This window comes from Somniosus microcephalus, chromosome 27, assembly GCF_052327205.1.
Source record: "Somniosus microcephalus isolate GS21.2 chromosome 27, FLI_Smic_1.0, whole genome shotgun sequence".
Lineage (NCBI taxonomy): Eukaryota > Metazoa > Chordata > Chondrichthyes > Squaliformes > Somniosidae > Somniosus > Somniosus microcephalus.
In genome coordinates this window covers 7,189,387-7,216,026 of record NC_141013.1, presented here as the reverse complement: position 1 = coordinate 7,216,026, position 26,640 = coordinate 7,189,387, and the positions used below count along the sequence as shown (strand labels likewise).

The 26,640-nt window shown below is 46.7% G+C and overlaps 1 protein-coding gene across 1 annotated transcript in view; it reads right to left on the bottom strand.

The window, feature by feature from the left end:
- The window catches only part of smad6b (SMAD family member 6b), a 77,374-nt gene extending 57,795 nt beyond the window's left edge, over positions 1 to 19,579 (bottom strand). The window contains exons 1-3 of the mRNA XM_085968435.1: positions 19,069 to 19,579; positions 16,230 to 16,286; positions 14,938 to 15,006 (exon numbers count right to left, since the gene is read on the bottom strand). Coding sequence (XP_085824561.1) covers positions 14,938 to 15,006; positions 16,230 to 16,286; positions 19,069 to 19,486 — 544 coding nt within the window. The 5' untranslated portion in view covers positions 19,487 to 19,579. The remainder of the gene's footprint in view (positions 1 to 14,937; positions 15,007 to 16,229; positions 16,287 to 19,068) is intronic.
- Between the last annotated feature and the right edge of the window lie 7,061 nt (positions 19,580 to 26,640).

The following is a 26,640-nucleotide window of genomic DNA, read 5'->3' as shown; positions in this document are numbered from 1 at the left end:
GGGACCACGCAAGCTGGCACGGAGGGACGCCTTTAGAGACCGATGAAACCTCTCACATAATCCGTTCGCTTGCGGATGGTAAGCGGTGGTACGGTGCAGCTTGGTACCCAAACCCTGTGCAACTGCGTTCCACAACTCTGACGTGAATTGTGGACCTCGGTCAGAGGAGATGTCAGATGGCACCCCAAACCGGGCCACCCACGACGAAATAAACGCCCTGGATACGTCCGCTGTAGTAGTAGCGACCAAGGGAATCGCCTCTGGCCACCTGGTAGTGCGGTCCACTATTGTCAGGAGATGCATGAAACCCCGCGAAGTGGGGAGGGGACCCACTAAGTCCACGTGTACGTGATCGAACCGGCGTTCAGGCACCGGGGAAGATGGCCACTGGAGCCTTAACATGACGATGGACCTTTGATTTTTGACAGTCCACGCAATTGTTTGTCCAGTCCCGAACGTCTGAATGCATTCCCTTCCAAACAAATTTGCGGGACATAAGTCGTTGTGAAGCTCGCATCCCCGTGTGTGATAAGCCATGTATAACCTGAAAAATCTTCTTACGCCATTCGACTGGCACAATGGGCCGGGGCACTCCCATGGATGTGTCACACAAGAGCGTGGTTCCTGCTGATTGGAACATAACATCGGCTACCTGCAAGCTAGAAGGCATGGTCCGATACGCCTGAACTTCGGGATCTGCCAGTTGTTCTTCCGCCAACCCGACGAAATCGATTCCCAGGTGAATTGCCTGGACTGGGGCACGTGAAAGGCAATCAGCCACAAGATTATCTTTGCCGGACACATGTCGTAAATCCATCATAAATTCAGATATAAATGTAAGGTGGCGCTGTTGCCGGGCTGACCACGGCTCCGCCGTTTTGGCCATTGCGAAAGTGAGCGGCTTATGGTCCACGAATACAGTGAACGGGCGCCCTTCTAGGAGAAAACGGAAATGCCGGATGGCCAAAAACAGGGCCAGCAACTCCCTGTCAAAAGTACTATATTTTCGCTCATTCTTGCGCAGTTGGCGGCTAAAAAAGGCCAATGGCTGCCAAGTCCCATCAACCCATTGTTCCTGAACCGCCCCGATGGCGTAATCGGAGGCATCGGTAGTAAGGGCGATGGTCGCGCCCGGGAGTGGGTGTGCAAGCATAGTTGCATCTGCCAATGCCGCCTTGGTGTCCAGGAACGCCTGGTCCATCTGTGGTGTCCAAATGATAACATCTTTACCCGACTTCCCTTTGAGTGCTTCGTACAGCGGCTGCATCAACTGGGCTGCCTTGGGGACAAAACGACGATAAAAATTTACCATTCCCAGGAACTCCTGAAGAGATTTAAGTGTATGAGGCCGCGGGAATGCCGTAACTGCCTCTACCTTGGTGGCCAGTGGGACAGCGCCTTCTGAGGTGATCCTATGCCCCAGAAAGTCAATGCTGGTTAACCCAAACTGGCATTTGGCTAGGTTTATGATGAGGCCATGTTGGCTGAGACGGGCAAAGAGTGTACGTAGATGAGCCATGTGCTCCTCCTTATCCTTACTAGCAATGAGAATGTCATCCAAGTAAATGAAAATGAAGGGAAGGTCCCGTAACAGAGTCCACAAGCCGCATTTTTCAATCCAAATGGCATGCGGAGGAACTCAAAAAGGCCAAACGGTGTGATGACCGCCGTTTTGGGGACGTCTTGAGGGTGCACAGGAACTTGGTGATATCCACGGACGAGATCTACTTTGGAAAATATTGAGTTGCCAGCCAAATGAGCCGAAAAATCTTGTATATGCGGTATTGGATACCTATCCGGCATAGTGGCTTCGTTAAGGCGTCTGTAATCCCCGCAAGGCCTCCATCCGCCACCTGGTTTAGGTACAATGTGTAGTGGGGAGGACCAAGGACTATCGGAGCGTCAGACAATCCCAAGGCGCTCCATGGTCTGAAACTCTGCCTTTGCGGCTGCAAGCTTTCCGGGTTCCAATCTTCGTGCCCGAGCGTAAACAGGCAATCCCGTTGTGATGTGATGCACCACACCGTGCCTCGCGACTGCTGCCGAGAATGTAGGCCTGGTGAGCCCCAGGAACTTGCCGAGTAGGCGCCTAAACCCTTCCTGCGATGGAACCGCACAGGCAACCGACCAGGAGACAGCGGTGCTGCGGTGGCAAGGCACCGCGTGGAAAGTAGACGCATTAATGAGTCGACAATGTTGGACGTCAACCAGAAAACCATAGGCACAGAAAAAATCAGCCCCCAGGATGGCCTGTGATACTTTAGCCGTTATAAACTCCCACACAAAACGTTGATCTCCAAGAGTTAAATTAACTGTCCGTTTACCGAACGTGCGAATGGCCGCACCATTGGCTGCCTCGAGGGAAGGGCCGTGACCGCCGGATTGTAGATCTAGCTTTGAAACTGGCAATATACTGCACTGAGAACCAGTGTCACACAAGAATCGTCGCCCTGTCCAGGAATCAGTAATGTAGAGGAGTTTTCCCGCTGAACCGACTGCCATGGTGAACTGGGTGTGTTTGTCAGACCCTGTCATCCTCATCGAAGTTTGCGAGCCTGCTGGAGATTTTTTTTCAGCGAAACTGCAGGGAGGACGGCAGCGTCGAGCCTTGGCGCCAAAACGGGCGTGGTACACACACCAGCCTGCTGGAGGAGGGCTGGACTTTGCTCGCATAGGGGAAAGGCGCCTCGTGGCTGCACAACTCTGCTGTGTGACCATAAAAGTCTTGTCTGCCTCTGCAGCAAGCTCGGCACAGTCCGTAATCGTAGAACTGGCCAAGGCTGCCTGAACTGGCTCAGGTAGCTGGCAGAGGAAGAGTTCTCGAAACAAAAAACATTGGGGCTCCGAACCCAAAAGCGTGAGCATTTGGCTCATCAATTCCGATGGTTTTGAGTCCCCGAGACCGGGCATAGCAATAAGCCTGCGTGCACGCTCCGACTTATTTAAACCAAACACCTGTAGTAAACGAGTTTTTAGAGCTTCATACTTGCCCTCTGCCGGTGGATTGCCCAGGAGGCTGACGACCCGCGAGGCCGTGGCGCTGTCGAGAGTGGAAACCACGTAATAATAACGGGTCGAATCCGCTGTAATGTCCCGGAGTGCAAACTGGGCTTCTGCCTGGAAAAACCATGCTGCTGGTTGCTGTTCCCAGAACTGCGGCAATTTAAGGGCAACGGCGTTCGTGTTCATTATAAGTATCCCGATGAAAGTTGTCCGACGAGATCGGGGTCACCAATGTAGGAACGGAAGTTCCTATCCGAATAATGAAGTTCGACGCAGTGAAACAAAATAACCAAGTTTAATAAACAAACAACTTAACTGGTAAAACTACAGGAGCAGATGTAAACAGGTCTGTGCAGCCTCACAAAGACTGCTACTAAATACTGGAAGCTGACGTCATGATGCTCTCCGCGCCAACTGGGGGTCACGTGATCGGCGTCATGACGTCATCACGCGAAAATGCAAGAAACTACATACAGTTTAAAGGTGCAGTCCACAGCTGCACTACATGGTAGTTAAAGGAATGATTACTGATTGCCCAGTGTCTCTTGGTGGCTCCGCCACAGTTCCTCCTTTTTTACTGGAAAATACACATTTATGGGCATCAAGGCAAGAAGATGCGGAGGGTAGATGCAGGGAGGATGCCTCCCCTGGCTGGAGAGTCTAGAACTAGGGGTCACAGTCTCAGGATAACGGGTCGGTTGTTTAGGACTGAGTTTCTATATTTCTTAAGGCTAAAGGGATCAAGGGGTATGGGGAGAAAGCAGAGACCGGGTACTGAAATTGGATGATCAGCCATGATCGCATTGAATGGCGGAGCAGGCTCGAGGGGCCGCATGGCCTACTCCTGCTCCTAATTCTTATGTTAAGATCAGTCAGTCCGCCAACTCGTCACCGACAAGACTTGAACATAAATAAACACCACCTGGGTATGGTCCCAGAGGGTAACCGTGTAAACCCCAACAAGAAGTCAACACCTTTAAGAGGGTTGGGGACAAAGTTAGCACAGATACAAAAGTCATCAAAAAGGCTAATGGAATGTTAGCCTTTATAACTAGAGGCTTGAATATAATGGGGAGGAGATTTTGCTAAAGCTGTACAAAGCCCTGGTTAGACCACATCTGGAGTACGGTGTACATTTCTGGGCACCACACCTTAGAAAGGATATATTGGCCTTGGAGGAGTGCAGCGTAGGTTCACCAGAATGTCACCAGGGCTCCAAGTATGAGCAGAGATTACATAAGCTACGCTTGTATTCCCTGGGTTGCCAGGGTTTTGCTTCCTGGGACACTGGCATCAGTACTGGGGCAGGAGGGAGCTGTTCCGTTGGGACGGGCTTCACTTGGCCAGTGCTGGGACTAGAGTCCTGGCGGATCATATAACTAGGGCTGTAGAGAGGGCTTTAAACTAACTTGTGGGGGGGAGGTTCCTAGAGAGCAAATAATAAAAATGACAACAGAGAAGGTCATAGACTTAGGTAGCAGTGGGGAAATTAAAAACCAGAGCATGTCAGGAAGGGGCAGAAGGTATGGAGTAAAAGGTAAAGTAATAAAAAGGGCAAAAAGCAGGAACTAAGTGTCACAAAACATATTTGAAAGTTCTCTATCTGAATGCACGTAGCATTCGTAACAAAATAGATGAATTAATGGCACAAATAACTACATATGGGTATGATCTTGTGGCCATTACAGAAACATGGCTGCAGGGTGACAATGCCTGGGAATTAAACATACCAGGTTATTTAACGATCAGGAAGGACAGGCAGGAAGGAAGGGGAGGTGGGGTGGCTATGTTAATAAAGGAAGGAATCACTGTAATACAGAGAAATGATATTGGGTCAAAAGATCAGGATAATGAAACAGTTTGGGTGGAGGTAAGGAATAATAAGGGGAAAAAAACACTAGTGGGCGTAGTCTATAGGCCTCCGAACAGTGGCAACTCTGTTGGACGGAGTATCAATCAGGAAATAGTTGAGGCTTGTACTAAGGGAACATCTATAATTATGGGGGATTTTAACTATCATATTAATTGGACAAATCAAATTGGGCAGGGCTGCCTTGAGGATGAGTTCATTGAGTGTATTAGGGATGGGTTTCTTGAGCAGTATGTAACTGAACCGACCAGGGGGCAAGCAACCTTAGATCTGGTCCTGTGTAACGAGACAGGATTAATTAAAAATGTCCTAGTAAAGGATCCCCTTGGAATGAGTGACCATAACATGGTTGAATTCCATATTCAATTAGAGGGTGAGAAGGTTGGATCTCAAACAAGCGTGCTAAGCTTGAATAAAGGAGACTATGAAGGTATGAGAGCGGAATTGAGTAGAGTGGATTGGGAAAATAGATTAAAGGGTAAGACGATACATGATCAGTGGTGTACATTTAAGGAGTTATTTTACAATTTCCAAAAAATATATATTCCACTGAGAAGAAAAGGGTGTAAAAGAAAAGACAGCCATCCGTGGCTAAGTAAAGAAATTAAGGATAGTATTCGACTAAAAACAAGGGCATATAAGGTAGCCAAATCTAGTGGGAGGATAGAGGATTGGGAAAACTTTAAAAGACAGCAAAAAATAACAAAAAGATTGATTAAGAAAGGGAAGATAGATTATGAAAGTAAATTAGCAAAAAATATAAAAACAGATAGTAAGAGTTTTTATAGTTATATAAAAAGAAAAAGGGTGGCTAAAGTAAATGTTGGTCCCTTAGAGGATGAGACCGGGAAATTAATGGTGGGAAATATGGAGATGGCAAAAACACTGAATGAATATTTTATATCAGTCTTTACAGTAGAAGACACTAAGAATATCCCAACACTGGACAAACAGGGGGCTAAAGGGGGGGAGGAGCTAAACACGATCAAAATCACTAAGGAAGTGGTACTCGGTAAAATAATGGGACTCAAGGCGGATAAATCACCTGGACCTGATGGCTTACATCCTAGGGTCTTGAGGGAAGTGGCAGTAGGGATTGTGGATGCATTGGTAATAATTTTCCAAAACTCCCTGGACTCAGCAAAGGTCCCGGCAGACTGGAAAACTGCTAATGTAACACCCTTATTTAAAAAGGGCAGCAGACAGAAGGCTGGAAACTATAGACCGGTTAGCCTAACATCTGTGGTAGGTAAAATTTTGGAGTCCATTATTAAGGAGACAGTAACAGGACATTTGGATAATCATCATTTAATAGGACAAAGTCAGCATGGTTTTATGAAGGGGAAGTCATGTTTGACAAATTTGCTGGAGTTCTTTGAGGAAGTAACGTATAGGGTGGATAAAGGAGAACCAGTGGACGTAGTGTATTTAGACTTCCAAAAGGCATTTGACAAGGTGCCACACAAAATATTATTGCTTAAGATAAAAAATCACGGGATTGGGGGTAATATTCTGGCATGGATAGAGGATTGGCTATCTAACAGAAGGCAGAGAGTTGGGATAAATGGTTCATTCTCAGACTGGCAATCAGTAACTAGTGGTGTTCCGCAGGGGTCAGTGCTGGGTCCCCAACTCTTTACAATCTATATTAATGATTTGGAGGAGGGGACCGAGTGTAACATATCAAAGTTTGCAGATGATACTAAGATGGGACGGAAAGTAGTGAGTGAGGAGGACATAAAAAACCTGCAAGGGGACATAGACAGGCTAAGTAAGTGGGCAGAGATTTGGCAGATGGAATACAATACTGGAAAGTGTGAGGTTATGCACTTTGGCAGGAAAAATCGTAGAGCAAGTTATTATCTTAATGGCAAGAAACTGGAAAGTACTGAAGTACAAAGGGATCTGGGGGTCCTGGTGCACGAAACTCAAAAGGTTAGTATGCAGGTGCAGCAAGTGATTAAGAAGGCCAATGGAATGTTGGCTTTCATTGCTAGGGGGATAGAATATAAAAATAGGGAGGTATTGCTTCAGTTGTACAAGGTATTGGTGAGACCGCACCTGGAATACTGCGTACAGTTTTGGTGTCCATACTTAGGAAAGGACATACTTGCTCTCGAGTCAGTACAAAGAAGGTTCACTCGGTTAATCCCGGGGATGAGGGGATGGACATATGAGGAGAGGTTGAGTAGATTGGGACTCTACTCATTGGAGTTCAGAAGAATGAGAGGCGATCTTATTGAAACATATAAGGTTGTGAAGGGGTTGGATCGGGTGGATGCGGGGAGGATGTTCCCGACGATGGGTGAAACTAGAACTAGGGGGCATAGTCTTAGAATAAGGGGCTGCTCTTTCAAAACTGAGATGAGGAGGAACTACTTCACTCAGAGGGTGGTAGGTCCATGGAATATGCTGCCCCAAAAAGCTGTAGAAGCTACATCATTACATAAATTTAAAACAGAAATAGACAGTTTCCTAGAAGTAAAGGGAATTAAGGGTTACGGGGGGCGGGCAGGAATTTGGACATGAGTCTAGGTTTGGATCGGTCATGGCCCTGTGGGTAGCGGAGCGGGCCCAGGGGCCGTGTAGCCTGATCCTGCTCCTATTTCGTGTGTCTAATTCTGTTAGATTCAGGAGATGGTTCTGTGATAGTGGATTGACGGTTAGGATCAGATCAGCCATGATCTTATTGAATGGCGGAGCAGGCTCGAGGGGCCGATTGGCCTACTCCTGCTCCTATTTCTTATGTTCTTAGAAGTTAGGAAACACTTCTTCACGCAGAGGATGGTAGAAGTGTGGAACTGTCTCCCACAAATAGCAGTAGATGCTAGCTCAATTAATAACGTTAAATTGGAGATCGATAGATTTTTGCTAGACAAGGGTATAAAGGGATATGGAGCCAAGGCAGATGGATACAGATCAACCATGATCTCACTGAATGGCCTCCTCCTGTTCCTAACTTGTATAATGACTGACATTTTGAGAGGAATAAAAAATAAATCCCGTTTCTCACGCCTATTGAGTAGCTCAGAGTGATTCAATCAATTGCCACGACTTTGGACTAGCCTGACAACCAATTAGAAACATAGAAACATAAGAGCAGGAGTCGGCCATTCGGCCCTTCGAGCCAGCTCCGCCATTCAATATGATCATGGCTGATCCTCTATCTCAATACCATATTCCCGCTCTCTCCCCATACCCCTTGATGCCTTTTGTGTCTAGAAATCTATCTATCTCCTTCTTAAATATATTCAGTGACTTGGCCACCACAGCCTTCTGTGGTAGAGAATTCCAGGTACACCACCCTCAGTGAAGATATTTCCCCTCATCTCTGTCCCAGATGTCTTACCCCGTATCCTGAGACTGTGACCCCTCGCACTAGACCCGCCAGCCAGGGGAAACGTCCTCCCTGCATCCAGTCTGTTTAGCCCAGTCAGATTTTTATACGTTTCAGTGAGATCCCCTCTCATTCCTCTAAACTCTAGTGAATACAGGCCTAATCGACCCAATCTTTCCTCATACGACAGTCCTGTCAATTAGAAATTACAATCACAGCAGACCAGCCTGTTAGGTCACCTACTCGGCCAAGTGGTACTTAGTCAGTTTGTCCCCAAGTCCAGTCCAAAGTTCCAGTTCCTCCCCCCACCCCACTGCAATCAATACCGTGCCTTGTCAACGACATTGCTGAACAACCTGGCAGTGAGGGTAGCTGGGATGGGGATATGAAACTTGGCCGGTTTCTTTTAAAACAGTGAAATACTTTAACAAAATTTAAATATATTTTTATTTATAAAATGGAGAAGTACTTGGAACAAAAGATAGCCACTCTAGGCGTTGTTTCTGTGGAAGTTTAATATTGCAAAAAGTTGCCACACAAGAGGTTATTAAACAAAATTAGGGCTCACGGGATTGGGGGTAATATACTAGCATGGATTGAGGATTGGTTAATGGACAGAAAACAGAGAGTAGGAATAAACGGGTCATTTTCGGGTTGGCAGGCTGTAACTAGTGGGGTACCGCAAGGATCAGTGCTTGGGCCTCAGCTATTCACAATCTACATCAATGATTTGGATGAGGGGACCAAATGTAATATATCTAAGTTTGTTGATGATATAAAGCTGGGTGGGAATGTAAGTTGTGAGGAGGATGCAAGGAGGCTTCAAGGGGATATAGACAGGCTAAGTGAGTGGGCAAGAACATGGCAAATGGAATATAATGTGGAGAAATGTGAAGTTATCCACTTTGGTAGGAAAAATAGAAAAGCAGAGTATTTTTTAAATGGTGAGAGATTGGGAAATGTTGGTGTTCAGAGGGACCTGGGTGTCCTTGTACACGAATCACTGAAAGTTAACATGCAGGTACAGCAAGCAATTAGGAAAGCAAATGGTATGTTGGCCTTTATTACAAGAGGATTTGAGTATAAGAGTAAAGACATCTTACTGCAATTATATAGGGCCTTGGTGAGAACACACCTGGAGTATTGTGTACAGTTTTGGTCTCCTTACCGAAGGAAGGATATACTTGCCATAGAGGGAGTCCAACGAAGGTTCACCAGACTGGTTTCTGGGATGGGGGGATTGTCCTATGAGGAGAGATTGAGCTGACTGGGCCTATATTCGCTAGCGTTTAGAAGAATGAGGTGATCTCATTGAAACATACAAAATTCTTACAGGGCTTGACAGGGTAGTTGCAGGGAGGATGTTTCCCCTGGCTGGGGAGTCTAAAACCAGGGGTCACAGTCTCAGAATAAGGGGTCGGCCATTTAGGACTGAGATGAGGAGAAATTTCTTCACTCAGAGGGTGGTGAATCTTTGGAATTCTCCACCCCAGAGGGCTGTGGAGGCTCAGTCGGTGAGTATATTCAAGACAGAGATCGATAGATTTTTGGATATTAAAGTAATCAAGGGATATGGGGATAGTGCAGGAAAGTGGAGTTGAGGTCGATGATCAGCCATGATCTTATTGAATGGCAGAGCAGACTTGAGGGACCAAATGGCCGACTCCTGCTCCTATTTCTTATGTTCTTATTTGGTCACTGTGTTGAAACAAACCCAACAGCAAGAATTTTATTCCTTTCTTCTGGTGGTATGAAAAAACTCAGTGCTTCTAAAGACTTGACGATAGCTCACAAAGGTGTGTTCCCCCTGCTCCAATCCCAACTACTTGAACAGAGGATCACATTAACAATGGCACAGGGTTCTAAAAAAGTGCGTATGTGCATAGAGGATGTCAGGAGATAACCTCACCTCTGCTAACTTAGCGCATGTCAGAAACAAAAACACACTAAAAAGCTCCAGTCTTCAGAGGCGAGGGAGGGAGGGAAAGAAAGAGGGCGAGAAAGAAAGAGGGAGGGAGGGAGAGAAAGAGGGCGAGAAAGAAAGAGGGAGGGAGGGAAAGAGGGAGGGAGGGAGAGAAAGAGGGAGGGAGGGAGAGAAAGAGGGAGGGAGGGAGAGAAAGAGGGAGGGAGGGAGAGAAAGAGGGAGGGGGAGGGAGAGAGAGAGAGAGAGAGAGAAAGGAGGGAGAGAGAGAGAGAGAGAGAGAGAGAGAAAGAGAAAACATGAGAGAGAGAAAGAGGGGGGCCCTTTATTGCTCATCGCTCCAACCGAGCCTCATGTTTTACAAGCGTGCACAAGCTATTACCAGCCTCACACAAAGGGTTAATATGAGCCCCTGGGGTTAATGCACAGTATGGGTCAGTTTGAAAACTCAAAAACTCCCATCCTCTTAACTCGAAGTCTGTCCATTGGGAGTGCATTAATCACCCAGTACGACAGTCTGCTATTAGAAGGCTCAGTATCTGAACTTGCACAGGTTGGGAAACAGAGTATCCAATTTCACGGAGACGGCACTCCATTTTATCGTTATATTGTTCTAGTTAAACTCATTTCCATTATGGAAAACCTCACCAATTTTCTCCTCTAAGATCATAACATATAACAAGTCACATGCTATTTCCCGGTCTGTAAAATGTAATAAATTCTACACGACCTGGACAGACTAAAAACAGAAAAAAAAAACACAACTAAAAAAACTTGACTTGAGCTCAAAAAGACCAGAAGGGGGGGGGGGGAAATTAAGTGCTGTTCGGCTGTAATATAATTGCAAATAGAAAATGATTAAAGTTACAGCCAGCTCTGACAACATTTTGTCTTTCTTTGCGTCTCTCTCCGCAAACCTTTATTACTAAACTTGGCTAAAAGATCAAGGAAAGTGTTAGCCAAACAGATATTTTATTAGTATTTCTTGAATTGGCTGACTCCTATCCCAATATTAATATTCACTGGCAGGGAACTTTACTTTTTTTTTAAAAAAAGCATAGTCACATCTGTATATAGTTAATGAAATAAAAATGCTCTTTAGGTTGGGAATTTAGCTTCTGGTCGGTCTTTCACCAAACTTTACACCCCGAAAGGTATCAACAACCCTTTGCTTCCTACCCCTCATGCCCATGTGCAAACCGAGAGTGGGTACGGTACAACCGAGCCGGTTACTGTCTTCACCAGATGTGCGTGTGCACTTACCAGCAACAACAACTTGCATTTATACAAAACCTTTTAAAATAGTTAAACATCCCGTGGTGCTTCACTCGGTCTTTAAAATCAGACAAAATTTGACACACAAGGAGATATTTGGACAGGTGACCTAAAGCTTAGGTCAAAGAAGTCGGTTTTAAGGAGCATCTTAAAAGGAGGAGCGAGGCAGAGAGGTTTAGGGAGCTAATTCCAGAGCTTAGGGCCCAGGCGGCTGAAGGCACAACCGCCAATGGCGGAGCGATGGAAATTGGAGACGCGCATGAGGCCATCTTTGGAGGGGCGCAGAGAGTGGTAGGGCTGGAGGAGGTTACAGAGCTAGGGATGGGTGAGGCGATGGGAGGGATTTGAAAACATGGCTGAGAATTTTTCTTTAAAAAACGAGGTGTTGCCGGACCGGGAGCTAATGTATGTCAGCGAGCACAGGGGTGACGGGGGAATGGGACTTGAACTGGAGTCCTGCGAGAGGCCAGAATTAGAGGAGCGCAGAGATCGCAGCAGCAGAGGCAGGGTCACCACACTGGGATTGAAATTGGAACCATAGCCTTTCACCTCCTCCAAACCCAGGACACCTGTAGCAGGCGAAGTGGGGAGCCAACGGGGAGAGCGGCCGTGTCGGTACAGAGACTGGAACTTTCTGGTTCACATGTCTCGGTACCGTGTCAGGTACTGCAGCTCCCCATGATCCATGGGGGGGGGGGGGGGGGGGGGGCTGGCAGAAGTCTCTCAATGTTCTGTGGGGTCTCGATAAAGTAAAAACAGCTCCTCCGACAGACTAGACTCGGGAATAATGGAACCAGTCGGTGTAGCACTAGGTTAGAGCGCCAGATTCGATTCCCAGTCTGAGCCGAGTTGTTGAATCTCAGTAAGGGAAGTAGTTCGGGTTCTAGAATTGGCCCCATGGGGTCTGGGGTAGAAAGCAGGGGGATGGTGGGTGGGGAATGGAGGGAAATCAGAGTTACTGCCCCTGATTACTTCCTATCAGAATTAGTGCACATGTGGGACAGTATTGGGAGTTGATAGTGATGCCCTCATGGTCAAATATCCTGCCAAGACAACCCTGTTCCAGGCCCATGTGTTGAGAATGGACATTTGGCTCAGATTACTGAAGGGCCATTGGCTCCGACACTGCAGCACAAGGAGCCAAGTGGGGAAATGTTTTTGCAAATGTGGTGCTATCTTGGCTAAAGAAAGATTGTCTGGCGCCTAGCCAATTATTAATAATTAATTTATATGGGGAAAAATAGCGCCATCGTTCCAGATCACTCACAGCCCGCTGTTCCAGGCTAGAGGCACATATCCCAATGACGACTGACTTGGACACGAGCTGGGAGGAGGCTGTCCTCGTACACTTCGCATGGAGTGAGTTTTAAACGTAGTTTTCCCTCCCCACGCATTCCTGCCGTGTCCGAGAGCCCTTGCACCTCGACACCAGGCTGGGCTTTAAAACCACATCACGCACAAACAAATTCGGCAAGAACTCCCGATTTAGCATCCCCTCATTTAGATTTCAGGTTCATGGTAAAAGAACTAGTCAACCACAGTTAAGGGTCACAGTTCAGATACCAAGGAGCCAAACGTCTCCAGATTAACCAGCACCAAAAAAATAGCAAAATATAACCTAACACAACATGGACGTTTCTCAGAGAGCCAACTCTGGTCCACAAACACACAGCCATTAACCTGGCAAGACCACCCTGAGCATCCCCGATCTTCATTGCCTGGCCACTGGCGGCCGTGCCTTCAGCTGTCTACGCAACAAGCTCTGAACCTCTCCTCCTTTAAGATGCTACTTCTTGGACCAAGCTTTTGGCCACCTGCCTCTCCCTATGTGGCTCAGTGTCAAATTTTGTTTGACAACGTTCCTCTGAAGTGCCCTGGGATGTTAGAGGTACATGTTGTTGTGCTTATGGTGAAACCAAGTGAAGCACCCATTCATTCAACCAGAGTACATCCACGCAACTCCGTAACACCACAGGTGACAGCGCTGATCTTTCTCCCCCTCCTCTCCTGAAGGTGGCACCTCACCCTGAGCTATGGTTCCAATGGCGCCAGGCGTCTTTTTGGTAGCTCATCCAGGCGACCGTTCTTCCGGCAGGAGGTTCGGCAACGATTTATCACGAGGCTATTCAAACGCAGAGGAGTGTCGCAGCCACACACAGTGCTGACCCAACATCCAGCCACACGCGCGCGCACACACACCTTCCAGCGGCAGTCGCTAGATAGCGATCGGGAACAGGCGCCTTGACTGAATTTTTATCCCGCCACCTTAGCCCAGGGACAGCGCCCCTCCAGCTCAGAGCAGTGAATGCAGCACAGACTCGGAAATCAAACCTGGGACCTTAGTCCTCATGATTCAGCCCCACACCACCTTTAACCAACTGAATCACTGGGGACCAGCTAATAAGAAATACTTCATTTCCCCCCTCCCCCCAAAAAAATATTAGTTCTAATTACTAGGAGCAAATTTAGAATAAGTAAATATCAAAATTAGCACTTGCCACCTCACAAATGACAAATTGAATATTATTTTCTGTTCATATTTGACAGCCAATTTAGCCACACGAGGAGTGGAATTCCTCCCATCGATCTCATCATCGTCATAGCTTGCCGCTCCAAAACCGCAGGCCCCGTTTATGCCGACCTCTCCCGTCTGCTGTTGCGGTCTCGGTGCATATGGTCAGATCTGGTCGCTCCATAGCTAGTTGGGAGATTAACGGGGGGGGGGGGGGGGGGGGGGGGGGTCACGTCGTTAACACACCTGACCCAACCCCCCCCTCTCCCATCGATAATTTTAGTGAAAGGGCCGTCAAGATAAAACAGAAATCCTATTCTGTGCTCACACGGACTATTGACAGGAAGAATCCCCTCCCTAAATGACATTTCAGGTAAGACTTTCCTCTCCTTTAGTAGCAACTTGACAAAATTGAGACAAACTTAAGTAGTCAACCACTTTGCCCGCCATTTCCATTGTCACACTTTCCCCCAGAGGGCATCATATGTTTTTTCTCTTCCTCCCCACCCCAAAAGTCACCAAAAAAATTGGGGGGGGTCGGGCGGTCGTGGGAAAGCCAGAGAAACCTTAGCTACAGCAGCACCCTCCGACAAGCTGGAATAATGCACAAAAGTTTAACACTGTCCTGCCATTCTACAAAATTTACAAGAAGCCCTGATAATACAAACCTTTATAAAACAAGAAAGTCCCAAGTGAGAAACCCACCAAGTTCAAAATAACAACTTCAATAAAAGTCCAAAGTAATTCCACATCACATCAGCGCAGGCTAACACAAGGCAGTTCACAACACACCATCCCATAATATGCCCGGCCTCATCTGAAATCCCCTCGAATAGTTTCAGAAAGCTTCATTATCAATAAGCATTTAAAAATAAAGAGTAGAAGTATCTAATGTCCACCATGATTACCGTGGTGTCCGTTGTTCCAAACCAATTGAAACCTCTCAAACGCGTGGCCCCTTTAACAATCTCGCTCTCTCCACAACACACTGGCATACGAGAGTCATTCAACAAGCTTACCGGAGAAGTCTCCAGGTGTGATGTTTGGAGAACTGGTGGCTTCCGTTTCAGTGTAGGACACCGTGCATTCTGATGGATGGTAAAACAAGACAATATTACATTTTAAGGATATGGGAATTGAGAATGGAATATCTACACCACTGTACAGGGTGAATTCTCCCCCTTCCTCCCAATTGTATAGAGCAGCCGTACTACAATGGAAAACAGGCCAGATCCCCCACATTACTCTAGTTCTCAAGCGTGCTACAGTTACACAGGGAAACGAGGTGATATGCAGGACATGTGCTGGACACAACCTGTGTGGCAAGCACATCACAGCCCACAAATAAGGTTTGCCAAGTTTTAGAGAGAAGTTAATGGTGTTCAGAACAAATGGGAGACTGAGAGGAACTGCAGAAAAAAAAAATAATCTACAAATCTCCCATTATCCAAGCCACCAGAAGCTGCATCGGCAAAGCCCCAGCTCGCAACAAGCAAATACTTTATAGTCTTCCTCAATACAATCTCATTAACGCTGGATGCAGAATATACTGGTGAGAAATGCCCCGACACTCTGCACCTTGCTCCCCCCCCCCCAAAAGTGTGGTTATTTTTAGTCATTTTTAACCAAAGGTTTTTGCACAAGTGACATTTTAATTTAAAAATGCTTTATAAATTGTGCAATTGTTACATTATGAAATAGTGGAAGAGTTTAACCCAAGCCAGACTGAAGCTTGCCTGCTGACTGATGATCCCTTGCAACCCCAGCACCACACACTCCCAACCACAGCCCGACTGACTGAAGCTTCAGTGTGCTTGGCAGGCCCCCATGTAAAATATCAGCAGAATTCGCAAGCTCTCCTGAAAGCTGCAGGTTTCCTTTCGGTGGGGTAAATGCCCAGCTGAACTGGGCAATGTGCAGTTGCTGTATTTAATTACAATTAAAATTCCTCCGAAGCCGGTTTTATTGCTGCAACAACAAAAGTCTTGTTTTAACACACAGTTCCAAAAAAAAAATCTTCGGCGCTGCGATTTCTCCCCACCCACCACCCCTCCCGAAGGCACTGGTTCAAGGTGGGGTGGGTATAGATGCCAGGTGCCCTGTGGTAACATGTAATGACAGAGTCCCAACTTCAAGTAAGACACACGTTTAGTCAGAGAATACTTTGTGTCCATCACCCTAAAAAAAGAGCTTTCACTGAAAAATTACTGCTGTGGTATACATTTATTGTTACACTCTAGCCCCCTCCCAGACTAAGAGCAACTTTTTTAAAAAGTTGTAATTTTATATACATATATTTAAAAAAACTTACGCAGTGGCTTTTCTTCATCGTGTGGAGAGAATCTGGAGTAAGGAGGTGGTGGAGAATCTGAAAATGAGGACATGGGAGTTAACAGAAAGAAAAAGTGGAGAAGGAGAGAGAAAAAAAATCCTTTCTCTGGCTTGGTAAAGGTTTAAGTGTAGGGAGAGTGAGCTTGCAGTAATTGCCTGGATATTCAGCCGTCAGATGAACGAGGAGCCAGGCTGGCGCCAGGCATATGCAAACTGCATATTATTGCCACTCCTTCACCTAAATAGCTTCGGAACTTCTTAAGGGGGGAAAAAAAAAAGAAAAAAAAACACGAGTTGAAATCGATCTCATTTCAAAGGAATAATTCCAGGCCTCCATCCCCTCCCACCAAAGGAGGAGAGAGAAAGAAAATCTTTAGATTTAAATCACATTCGCTGGGTTCTGGTCCAGTCTGTACATTGAAGAGGATTTTTAATTTTAGAGAGAGAGAGAGAGAGAGATTGCTGCCGGTTTGCAACAGGGAGTTGCTGAAGCGAGAGGGAGTTTCTCTCTGCACGGTGCAAATTATCAAAGAGGGTGAAATGGACTCGGAGAATGAAGGAAATTAACGAGAGGTTTCACTAGATCTCCGCTGAAACATTTCAAAACCAGACAGCGGCAGCCGGCCAAATGGTCACATTAAAGCCGCTTCCCATCAAAAAAATATTATTTTTTTTGGGTGGAAGGGAAGGGTTGGGAAATACAGCTAAAAAAAAAAAGTGGCAACATTTTCAAACATTCGTTTTTAACATTAAAAAAAACACACAATCCAGGCTAAAGCCACACAAGTCTGCAGCAGTGACATTAAAGAAACGTTATCACGTCACGCATCATTGACCCTCAGCTATTTGCAAAATGCAACAGGACTTGAGACAAGGCTGTTTTTTTTTTAAAGAGACAGAGGTTCCCTTTTTATCTGCCCTCCAATAAAGTTTAATGCAGCACTCTTTTAAAAAAAGTGAATCAATAATTCCCTGCCCCAGTTATGTATTACACTATCTCCAGCAGGCCACAGTTCTGTTGCTCTGTAACAATGTGAGCGACGCTTAAGTTATTTATTAACGATGAATGGCGGCGGGGGGGGGGGGGTTTAACCCCCCACCCCCCCACCACGGGTTTCTATCAAGTTTGGAGTCTGGCGATTAAGTTAAGGTGCACTTTTTTTTTTTAAAGAACAATACTCAGGTTAGCTGGTACATATTTCTCAGACCCCTTTGCATATGTCCTCGAGATTTGCAAACTCACTGACAGCACCAGAGTGTTAATCCCAATTATTGATACAAAATCCCAATTATTGAGATATATATTAAAAAAACAATAAAATTATTACAAAAGAGAGGAGGATCCAAAATTCCCTCTGTAAAACGGTTACCTAAAACCAACCAGTGAATTAAATTCTAAACTCGATTTTTAGCAAATCTAAACCCATCACTGTCTACTGGGATTAAGTTTCCTCCAAGTAATTGGATCTTCAGGCCAACAGAAGTAACCGCAACCAGGACAAAATTGGCTTTTGATATATTTAACAACAAAAAAGTTACCTTAAAAAAAAGTTTAAAACTCGATGTATATATTTTTTTAAAGCAAAAGATCTGTTTGCCCACGAACCAAGCCGTGTATAAACATCTACAAACCCAACGCCTCGTTCACTGGTGACGTTGACAAAGATTATATTAGGTAGCCCATCCGATCCAGTCTGTTGGGACTTATTTTTTTTTACCATTTATTTATTAAGACATGCTGTTGACAGTTTCATGGTTCTAGACCGAGTGTCGCTTGCTCAACAAAAAAAATCACAAGGCGTGCAGTAAAGGCGATGGGACCACAACCCCCCGTTTCACTAAATCACCAAGAGTGATTTGATGTTGTATTTTTGCCCCGCGTGTGTCTGTCCACGTATGTATGTACATATTTATATTTCTTCCTCTCCCAATAAAACCGTGATCTAGGTTAAAGACGTCAAGTTTCACCTATCCTAAAGCCCTGTCATTACCTGTCTGGGCTGCATTTGCTGAAACCGCTTTGTGAATGACTGATGCAGACACCCAACTTACAAATGGCTTGAAATGCACAGCAACTTTCTGAATGACTGAAATATGCAGCACTCATGAATGAAGTACCTACACCTGGGCCTTCTAAACGACATAACATTTCCATTTATTTAAACGATTGAGTCTATTTATGAATTGCATGCACCTTATTAAAAATTGTATATAATCATAAATACACACTTCCAAACTCTTTATGCACATTGTGAACTTAGGCTTCACACAAAGTGGCAAAGACAAGCTAGAGAATGGCATGTCCCCGAGATTGAATTTATGATAATGGATTTCACGAAAGTTAAAAAGTTTATTTATGGGGGGGGGGGGCTAAACGTATTTAACCATTTTATACGTTAAACTGAAGTTCAGAATAGTTTCAAAATGTGACATCTGGGGCGGGTTGGCAGAGGTCAGGTCTATGTACAACTGCTGAACTAAAATACCATCTCATTCATCATCAGTGCACAGGTACTGGCGATTTCTCACGTGGCCTGGTTCTTGTGGGAGATCAACCTGGGTGCAAATGAAATATTTCACTTGCAACTCCAGCTTAACTGAGAGGGAGACGCTGGTTGAAAGAACGAATGCAAATCTTAAATCCCCCACCCCTCCTGCAAGCGAGAGACCGCAATCTTTCTCCCCCCCACTTCAACCAGGAAAAAAAAGAGCTTAAATAAAAGTCTGCACGTTCTCAGATGCACAAAGGTGGTGCACACCTCCAGAGATTTTACAATTAAACAGTGCATGTGTGCGAAGGGGGGGAAAAGCCCGCTCACCTGGTCCGCAAAGCCTGCTGAAATGATAGGGGTTGCAGCAAACGCTGGCGTTGTCCGCGTTCCTGGAAAAGCTCTCGCAGGAGCAGAGCCGCTTGAGTTCAAAGAGATGCTTGAGATCGGTCCACCTGAAGACTCTGCAGAGCAGAACCTGCGGGGCCAGCGCTTGCTTGCCCAGCCGCAGCTCGTTCTTGGCCATCGGGACGCAGGCGGTGTGCAAGCCCCCTCTGCTCTCCACCGCCTGGGCCAGCAGTTCCAAGGGTTTCTCCTTCAGCCGCTTCAGCAGCGAGTGCGTGACCGACTTGAGCTCGTTCAACGATCCGGCCGGGTCGCTCCAATCGTCCGCCTCCTGCCCATTGCCTCCCGTTACCCGGCTCCGCCAAAGTCGCCGTACAAGGCCTGAGCGTTTAGACTTGAACATGCGACGATTATAACCGCGGTGGGCAAAATATAAACCTGCAGCTTTCAGAATGCAATCTTGGTGGGGTTTTTTGTCCTCTCTCTGGTCTTGATTTTTTTTGGAAAGGAGGGGGGGGGGGAAAGAGAGGTGGGGAAAGGGGAGGAGGAGGGGGGGAAAGAGGGAAGGGAATTTAAAGAGGGAGATCACACTGCATCAAGCCGGGGAGAGAGGCGTGCATCAGCACAGCCAGCCAGCTCCGGGATCCGATCACAGCTACAGTGCATGCGGACCTGCAACATTCGGCTGGAAAAGGATACTGTGCAGCAGGAGAGGGGGAAACAAAACCCTGCAACAGTAAACCAACCAATGTAACCAAAAAAAATTCAATGTTGCAACCAAAAAAAAGAGCAATTTGCAACAAGCCAGGCGGATCCACAAACGCGAGAGAGAGAGAGAAATATATATTAAAAAGCAACACGATTTCTCTCTTGTTTCAAGTGGGGTCAGCAATAGCCCCCTCCAACTTCCCCAACACACACCCTCCCGCCCACCCCCCCAAAAAACAGAACACCTCTCGACTTCTCTTCCCTTCGAAAGCCGCAGTCTTCACATTGAATGGAATGCCCTCCTCTGCAATAGATCCAATCAAATAATTGCAAGCGAGATCTCGAGTAATTTCGCCTCTTCTCAGTCACAGTCCACTGCAGACTTCACCAATGCAACGTGCTTGTTTTATATCTATATATATAATAATTACAAGCTTATTTTTTTAATGCACATATATACACATAGGCAGAAGTGAGTTGGAGAGAACGCTCTGTGTGTCCTGCAGGGACAGTTAAACTGAACTGTGTGGATTTTCTCTTCTCTGCCTCTATCGCTCTTCTCTCTCTCTCTCTCTTTACAACACTCTGGGCCTCCTCGGGCATTTCTCAGCCATTGGCTGTCTGCAATCATGTGGTAGTCTAGACATTTTGGCGCGGCTCTGATCTGCTCTGATTGTTGCACAAACAAGGGTTCCAGTTTCTTAACTCTTCCCGCACCACAGGTCTTATTTTGCTCATTTTAATGGTGTTTTAAAATCGACACATTAACCACATTTTTTTTGGTGTCATTGTGTTGCATAAATGAATATGCAAAATAGGGGGGGGGGGAAGCTACAATTTACATATTAAATACAGCCCCGGTTCCTCTCCGCTGCCTCTCTCCCCATCTTTGTGCTGACTGGTGTTGCTCTTTTTGGTGCGATCGATAAACAAAAACTGTAACTTAACAAAAATACATCAAATGAAACTTAACAAATTAAATTCAAATTTGGTTGCCGGGGGTTGATGATGCACTCCAGTCCCTGCGGCGCTCACCGGTCGCGGATGGCCTCGAGCGTGCCGGCGGACACCGCATGCTCCGTCTCCAGGGCCACCCGGGCGCCAACGTGGCCGCGGAAGAGAGGGAGACAGTTGGGCCGAGCGACCCCCCTCGACCACCCGCTGCCCGGACCAGTTGATGGCCACTTTGGCCAGGCCCAGGAGCAATCCCCACGAGGAGGTCCCCCCACTTGCCCGCTCTCCCCCCCTCCGCACCGGGTGACCAAAGATCAGGAGCGTGGGACTGAAGTGCAGCCAGAAATCGAGGCGCAGACCCTTCGAATAGTGGAAGAGGGGCTGCAACCTCTCACACTCCATGTAAACATGGAACACGGACTCTGTGCTGGCTGGTGATGGGGCACTGGCCATCCTCCAGCGCCCAGTCTCCAGCCCGGGGCTCTCTGCTCGGCACTGGTCCCGCCCATGCAATTTAATGGAAGGAAAATCAAGTGCAGAAGGAGGGAGAGAGAAAAAAAAACACACACACACAACCCGTCCTCGGTGTGGGAAGTTGGAGAGTGAGTGTTGGGAGGGGATAGAAACAGGATGGGAGTTGAGGGTGTGGGGAGATATCGCACAGCCCTTCCAATTCCCACTTTCACCTGATAGCCACATGCACAAACTTTCCCGTGGCTGGAGATGAGGAATGGGAACCTTGGCTGATTTCACCAATCCAGGGTGGGCCCTGGAGTCGGCAGGAATTAAAGATTAATCTCCAGAACATTGCTGCCAGCAGAAACCCCGGGAGAAGCATCATTTTCTTTTGAGCGCTTTCATTTATTAGTTGTAAAAATATTGAGAACATTTGCGGCTTGACAGACAGTCAGGGATCACCCAGTCAAGTAACACAGACTCTGTTCACATGTCACTCGGTCGATGGTGCATCGCGAGGATTTACGTGTCGGCACGAGTGTGGGGAGCGGGGCGGTTGGGGGCGAGAGACGCAACCTCCAGGAACACATCCAACCAGAGTTGGCAACCCGACCCCGCTTCCCAGTCTGGTGGCGGTGATGCTAATTGCAGCATTTCCAGAGAAGCAAACCTGGGAAACTCCTCACCTCCGTGTCTCAGCTCGTCAATAGGCAATGCAGTTATCAAGTGAGCCACAAGGGGAGCCTGTAAAAAAAAAATTAACCAAGTTATTTCCTGACAAACCCGCTTTAATACATGGTTTGGTCTTGTTCATTCCAAGTAGATGTGAGACTGACACGGTATTACCTATAAGGCAAATATACCACATCCTGCTCGTGTTTGTATTCAAATGAACAGTTTAAAAGCCTTTCCAGTAAAACAGTTAATTACATCGTTACAGAGTGTGGTGGAAGGTTAATCATCATCAACAACAACAACTTGCATTTACATAGCAAAACGTCCCAAGGCGCTTCACGGGAGATTTGACACCGAGCCAAAGAAGGAGACAGTAGGACAGATGACCAAAAGCTTGGTCGAAGAGGTAGGCCATCACATCGCCGCTGACCGCAAATTACGGGCTATTATTTCAGTGAGCGAGTGGTCAATCTATGGAACAGACTCCCTAGGGAGACGGTGGAAGCAGTTAGTATTGATTCATTCAAATTCTGATTAGTGAGACTGTACCCCAGCAAGGGGGGGGGGGGCTACATGGGAGAAGTAGCGAAAAATGGATAAGGAGGAGAATCAGCAAGGAATTAAAGTTGCTACAATGAAATAAAAGAAGGAATTGAATGGTAAAGAATTAAAGTAACAAAATGGCAATGGTTACTGGATACATTTTTATCCAATTTTCACAAGGGAGTCTGTTCCATAAATTGACCACTCGTAATATCTCACGATCTTCTTGAATATAAGAAAGACTTGCATTTAAATAGCGCCTTTCACAACCACCAGACATCTCAAAGCGCTTTACAGCCAATGAAGTACTGTTGCTGTTGTAATGTGGGAAACGTAGCAGCCAATTTGTGCACAGCAAGGTCCCACAAGCAGCAATGTGATAATGACCAGTGATAAATATTGGCCAGGACACCGGGGATAACTCCCCTACTCGTCTTCAAAATAGTGTCATGGGATCTTTTACGTCCACCTGAGAGAGCAGACGGGGCCTCGGTTTAACATCTTAATCCAAAAGACAGCACCTCCGACAGTGCAGCGCTCCCTCAGCACTCCCCTGGAGTGTCAGCTTAGCTTTATGTGTTCAAGTCCCTGGAGTGGGACTTGAAATCACAACCTTCACTAATATACTCAGAGAGCAAGTATGCTACCCACTGAGCCACAGTTCAACATGTAATTGTAGTACTGTGAATAGGGGATGGCTAGTGTAGTGCAACAATGATGTCATCAAGCTGTCTAAGCAGCCAATCACATTGAAGAATTCTCACAGGCAGCAAACCAGGAAATAAAAAGCAGCTTTTATCCTCACTTTTAAAAAATGTTACAGAGAGCAAAATAAAGATCGGGACATACACATGGGGTTAAGATAAAAGCTGAAATATTGTAATTTTAATCATAATGGAGAAATTTGACATTCCACAAATATGAACATTCATTTATCAGGGCCAAAACGGTTTAGCAGTCAATACAATGTTAAAATCCTAGTTACACCTATTCCAACAAGGTGTAACATTTAATGGGGTATTTAACAGTGATATTACCTTGGAAAAGCTTAAGTTTTCGTCAGTTTCACAGGTTTCATTGATTTCACTGATTGCCGGCTATGGGGGGAAGGGTGGGTGGGTGGGTAGGTGGCGAGGCACAGCGCAGCCAATGTCTGAGCAGTGAATGACTGACCGCAACTTCAGGATTTCCACGTTTATCTCCGCATGCGCTACATCCTGAAGTTACGGTCAGTTTCAGAGGGGTAATGATGGCGAACGCTGGTAGTTCGTCATCATTACCCACCGCAAAATCTGGGCCATTGTTTCTGCAGATTAGTTTGGATTTTACCCCCTCCCCTTCAAGCGCAAGCTATGGTGCTCCTCTCCAGGACTACCCTCACTTGGCTTCATTCCCAATTGTCCTAATACAGCCAGCATATCTCAAGCAATGGCTTTGCCACTTGACTCCGTACGTTACCTTTGGAGCACCCCGATGTTTCACAGTTCGCCGTCTCCCGCTCTTCGTTTCCACGTTGCCCATCAGCAATATTAGCCAAAGGCATGGAATCGGCTTCCAATGTATGCTGATGATGCCTAACTCCACCTCTCTACCACCATCCTTGATTCCATGACCACACTGCATTGTCAGATTGCTTCTCCAACATTAAGTCATAGTCAGTGCTAGCCGTGGCTCAGTGGGTAGTGACATGAGTCAGTCATTCATGAAAGAAAGACTTATGAAATAATACTGAGCGGCCTGCGGGTGGCGCTGTCCAGGGAGAGTATAAATACTCAGGCACGGGCCCAGCTTGTGCAGGACATTCTTAACAGGAACTAGTGAAGGACACAACTAGACCTCCATGTTGTAAAACAGTTGATTAAAGTTTTGTTTAACGCTTAGACCAAGAGCCTAGTAGTTTTCTTACGTCAGGTAGCACTCTTGCCTCTGAGTCAGAAGGTTGTGGGTTCCAAGTTCCACCCCAGAGACTTGAGCACAAAAGTATAGACTGAGGGAGTACTGAGGGAGTGCTGCACTGTCAGAGGTGCCGTCTTTCAGATGAAACATTAAACCGAGGCTCCGCCTGCTCTCTCAGGTGGATGTAAAAGATCCCATGGCCACTATTTCAAAGAGGAGCAGGGGAGTTATCCCTGGTGCCCGGGCCAATATTAATCCCTTAATAAACAGCACTTAAAAAAACAGATTAACTGGTCATTATCACATTGCTGTATATGGGAGCTTGCTGTGTGCAATTTGGCTGCTGGGTTTCCTACATTACAACAGTGACTACACCCCAAAAGTACTTCATTGGTGTCATGAATCTTACCATTCATGTAGAAATGACTCATGAGATAACACTGGGCAGCCAGCTGGTGGCGCTGTCCAAGGAAAGTATAAATACTCGGGCGTGGGCCCAGCTTGCTCAGGATGTTTCTGTAACCAGGAACTAGTGATGTAACTAGAGCTCATGGTTGTGAAACAGTTGATTAAAGCTTTGTTTTATACTCAAACCAAGTGCTTAGTGAGTTTTCTTACGTAAATTTAATCAACTGGAAAAAGCCACGCTTCATTCCATCGATGAAAATCTCCCGTTCGTGGTCGAGTGCGATGCATCAGAGGTGGCAATCTCGGCTACATTGAATCAAGGTGGTCAACCCGTTGCATTTCTGTCCAGAACATTGCAGGGTAGCGAGCTCCCTTATCCTCCTGTCGAGAAGGAGGCTACGGCTATCATCGAAGCAGTACGTAAATGGAGTCATTTTCTCGCTCGTCGCCATTTCACGCTTATAACCGATCAGCGCTCCGTGGCCTTTATGCTGGATAACCGGAAACGCACTAAGATCAAGAATAACAAAATACAGCTCTGGAGGATGGAATTGGCCGCCTTTGGCTACACCATACATTATCGACCCGGCAAAGAGAATGTGGCCCCGGCTACCTTCACGCGGGCATTCTGCTCTTCTATGTCAACTTCGGCTCTTACGGATCTTCATACTGACCTATGCCATCCTGGCGTTACCCATATGTTGCACTTTGTGCGATCTAAAAATCTCCCATTTTCTACAGAAGACGTGAAAAGAACATGTTCCACTTGTAGAATTTGCGCAGAATTAAAACCGCAATTCTTCCGTCCATCAGATGGCTCGCTCATACACGCTATACAGCCTTTGCAGCGACTCAGCATTGACTTTAAAGGGCCATTGCCTTCCTCAACGCAAAACACCTACTTGCTTACTATGGTGGACGAGTATTCACGCTTTCCCTTTGCTTTCCCCTGTCCCAATATGCTTACTTCCACTGTGATCAAATGCCTCGATCAGGTCTTTTCCCTTTCCGGTACGGCCAATTTCATCCACTCTGATCGGGGTCCCTCCTTCATGTCAAGCAAACTCAAAAGTTATCTTTCCCAACGGGGAATCGCCACAAGTAAAACAACACCGTATCGTCCCATTGGTAACGGACAGGTTGAGAGATACAATGCTATCATTTGGAATGCTGTTTGTCTTGCACTGAGGTCACGCAACCTACCAGACCAGCAGTGGGAAACTGTGCTCCCTGACGTGTTGCATCCATCAGGTCTCTTCTTTCTACGTCCACCAACGTTACTCCTCATGAACGATTCTTCGGGTTCCAGCGTCGCTCCACTCATGGGACGTCCCTACCATCATGGTTGGCAGCTCCCAGCCCCGGGCTGCTCCGAAGATTCGTCCGATCTTCCAAGAATGATCCCCTCGTCGATGAGGTGGAACTAACAGATGTTAATCCCACATACGCGCACGTGCGGTACCCTGATGGCCGGGAGTCCACCGTTTCACTCCAAGATCTGGCTCCCTGTCCAACCAGTCCCACGGACCCCACCGATAGAGGGATCCATATTAATGATGCCGATACTCTGCGCTCCTTTGAGGATGACACCCTACCCGGGACATCAAGGGATCTGCCGGCTACTCCACCGAATCAACTCGGGGAGCAGAGCGCTCCCCACAGGATGGCCACCCGAAGCCAGGACGCCGGATAATCACCAGCTACCAAGCAAGATGAAGCCAGCTCTGCGCCTGTGGGGACCCGCACCCGGAGTCACGATCTCCCCAGTCCCCCTCAGATTGATCAAGGCGACACAGGCCCTGTCAACCTACCTGTATGAACCAAGCGACCCAGGGACCAAGACACGGTCCGAGGAGACGTGCCCTCCAGCCACAAACAGAAATCGAAACGACTGCAGCTCTTTGTGGTCCGTTATAT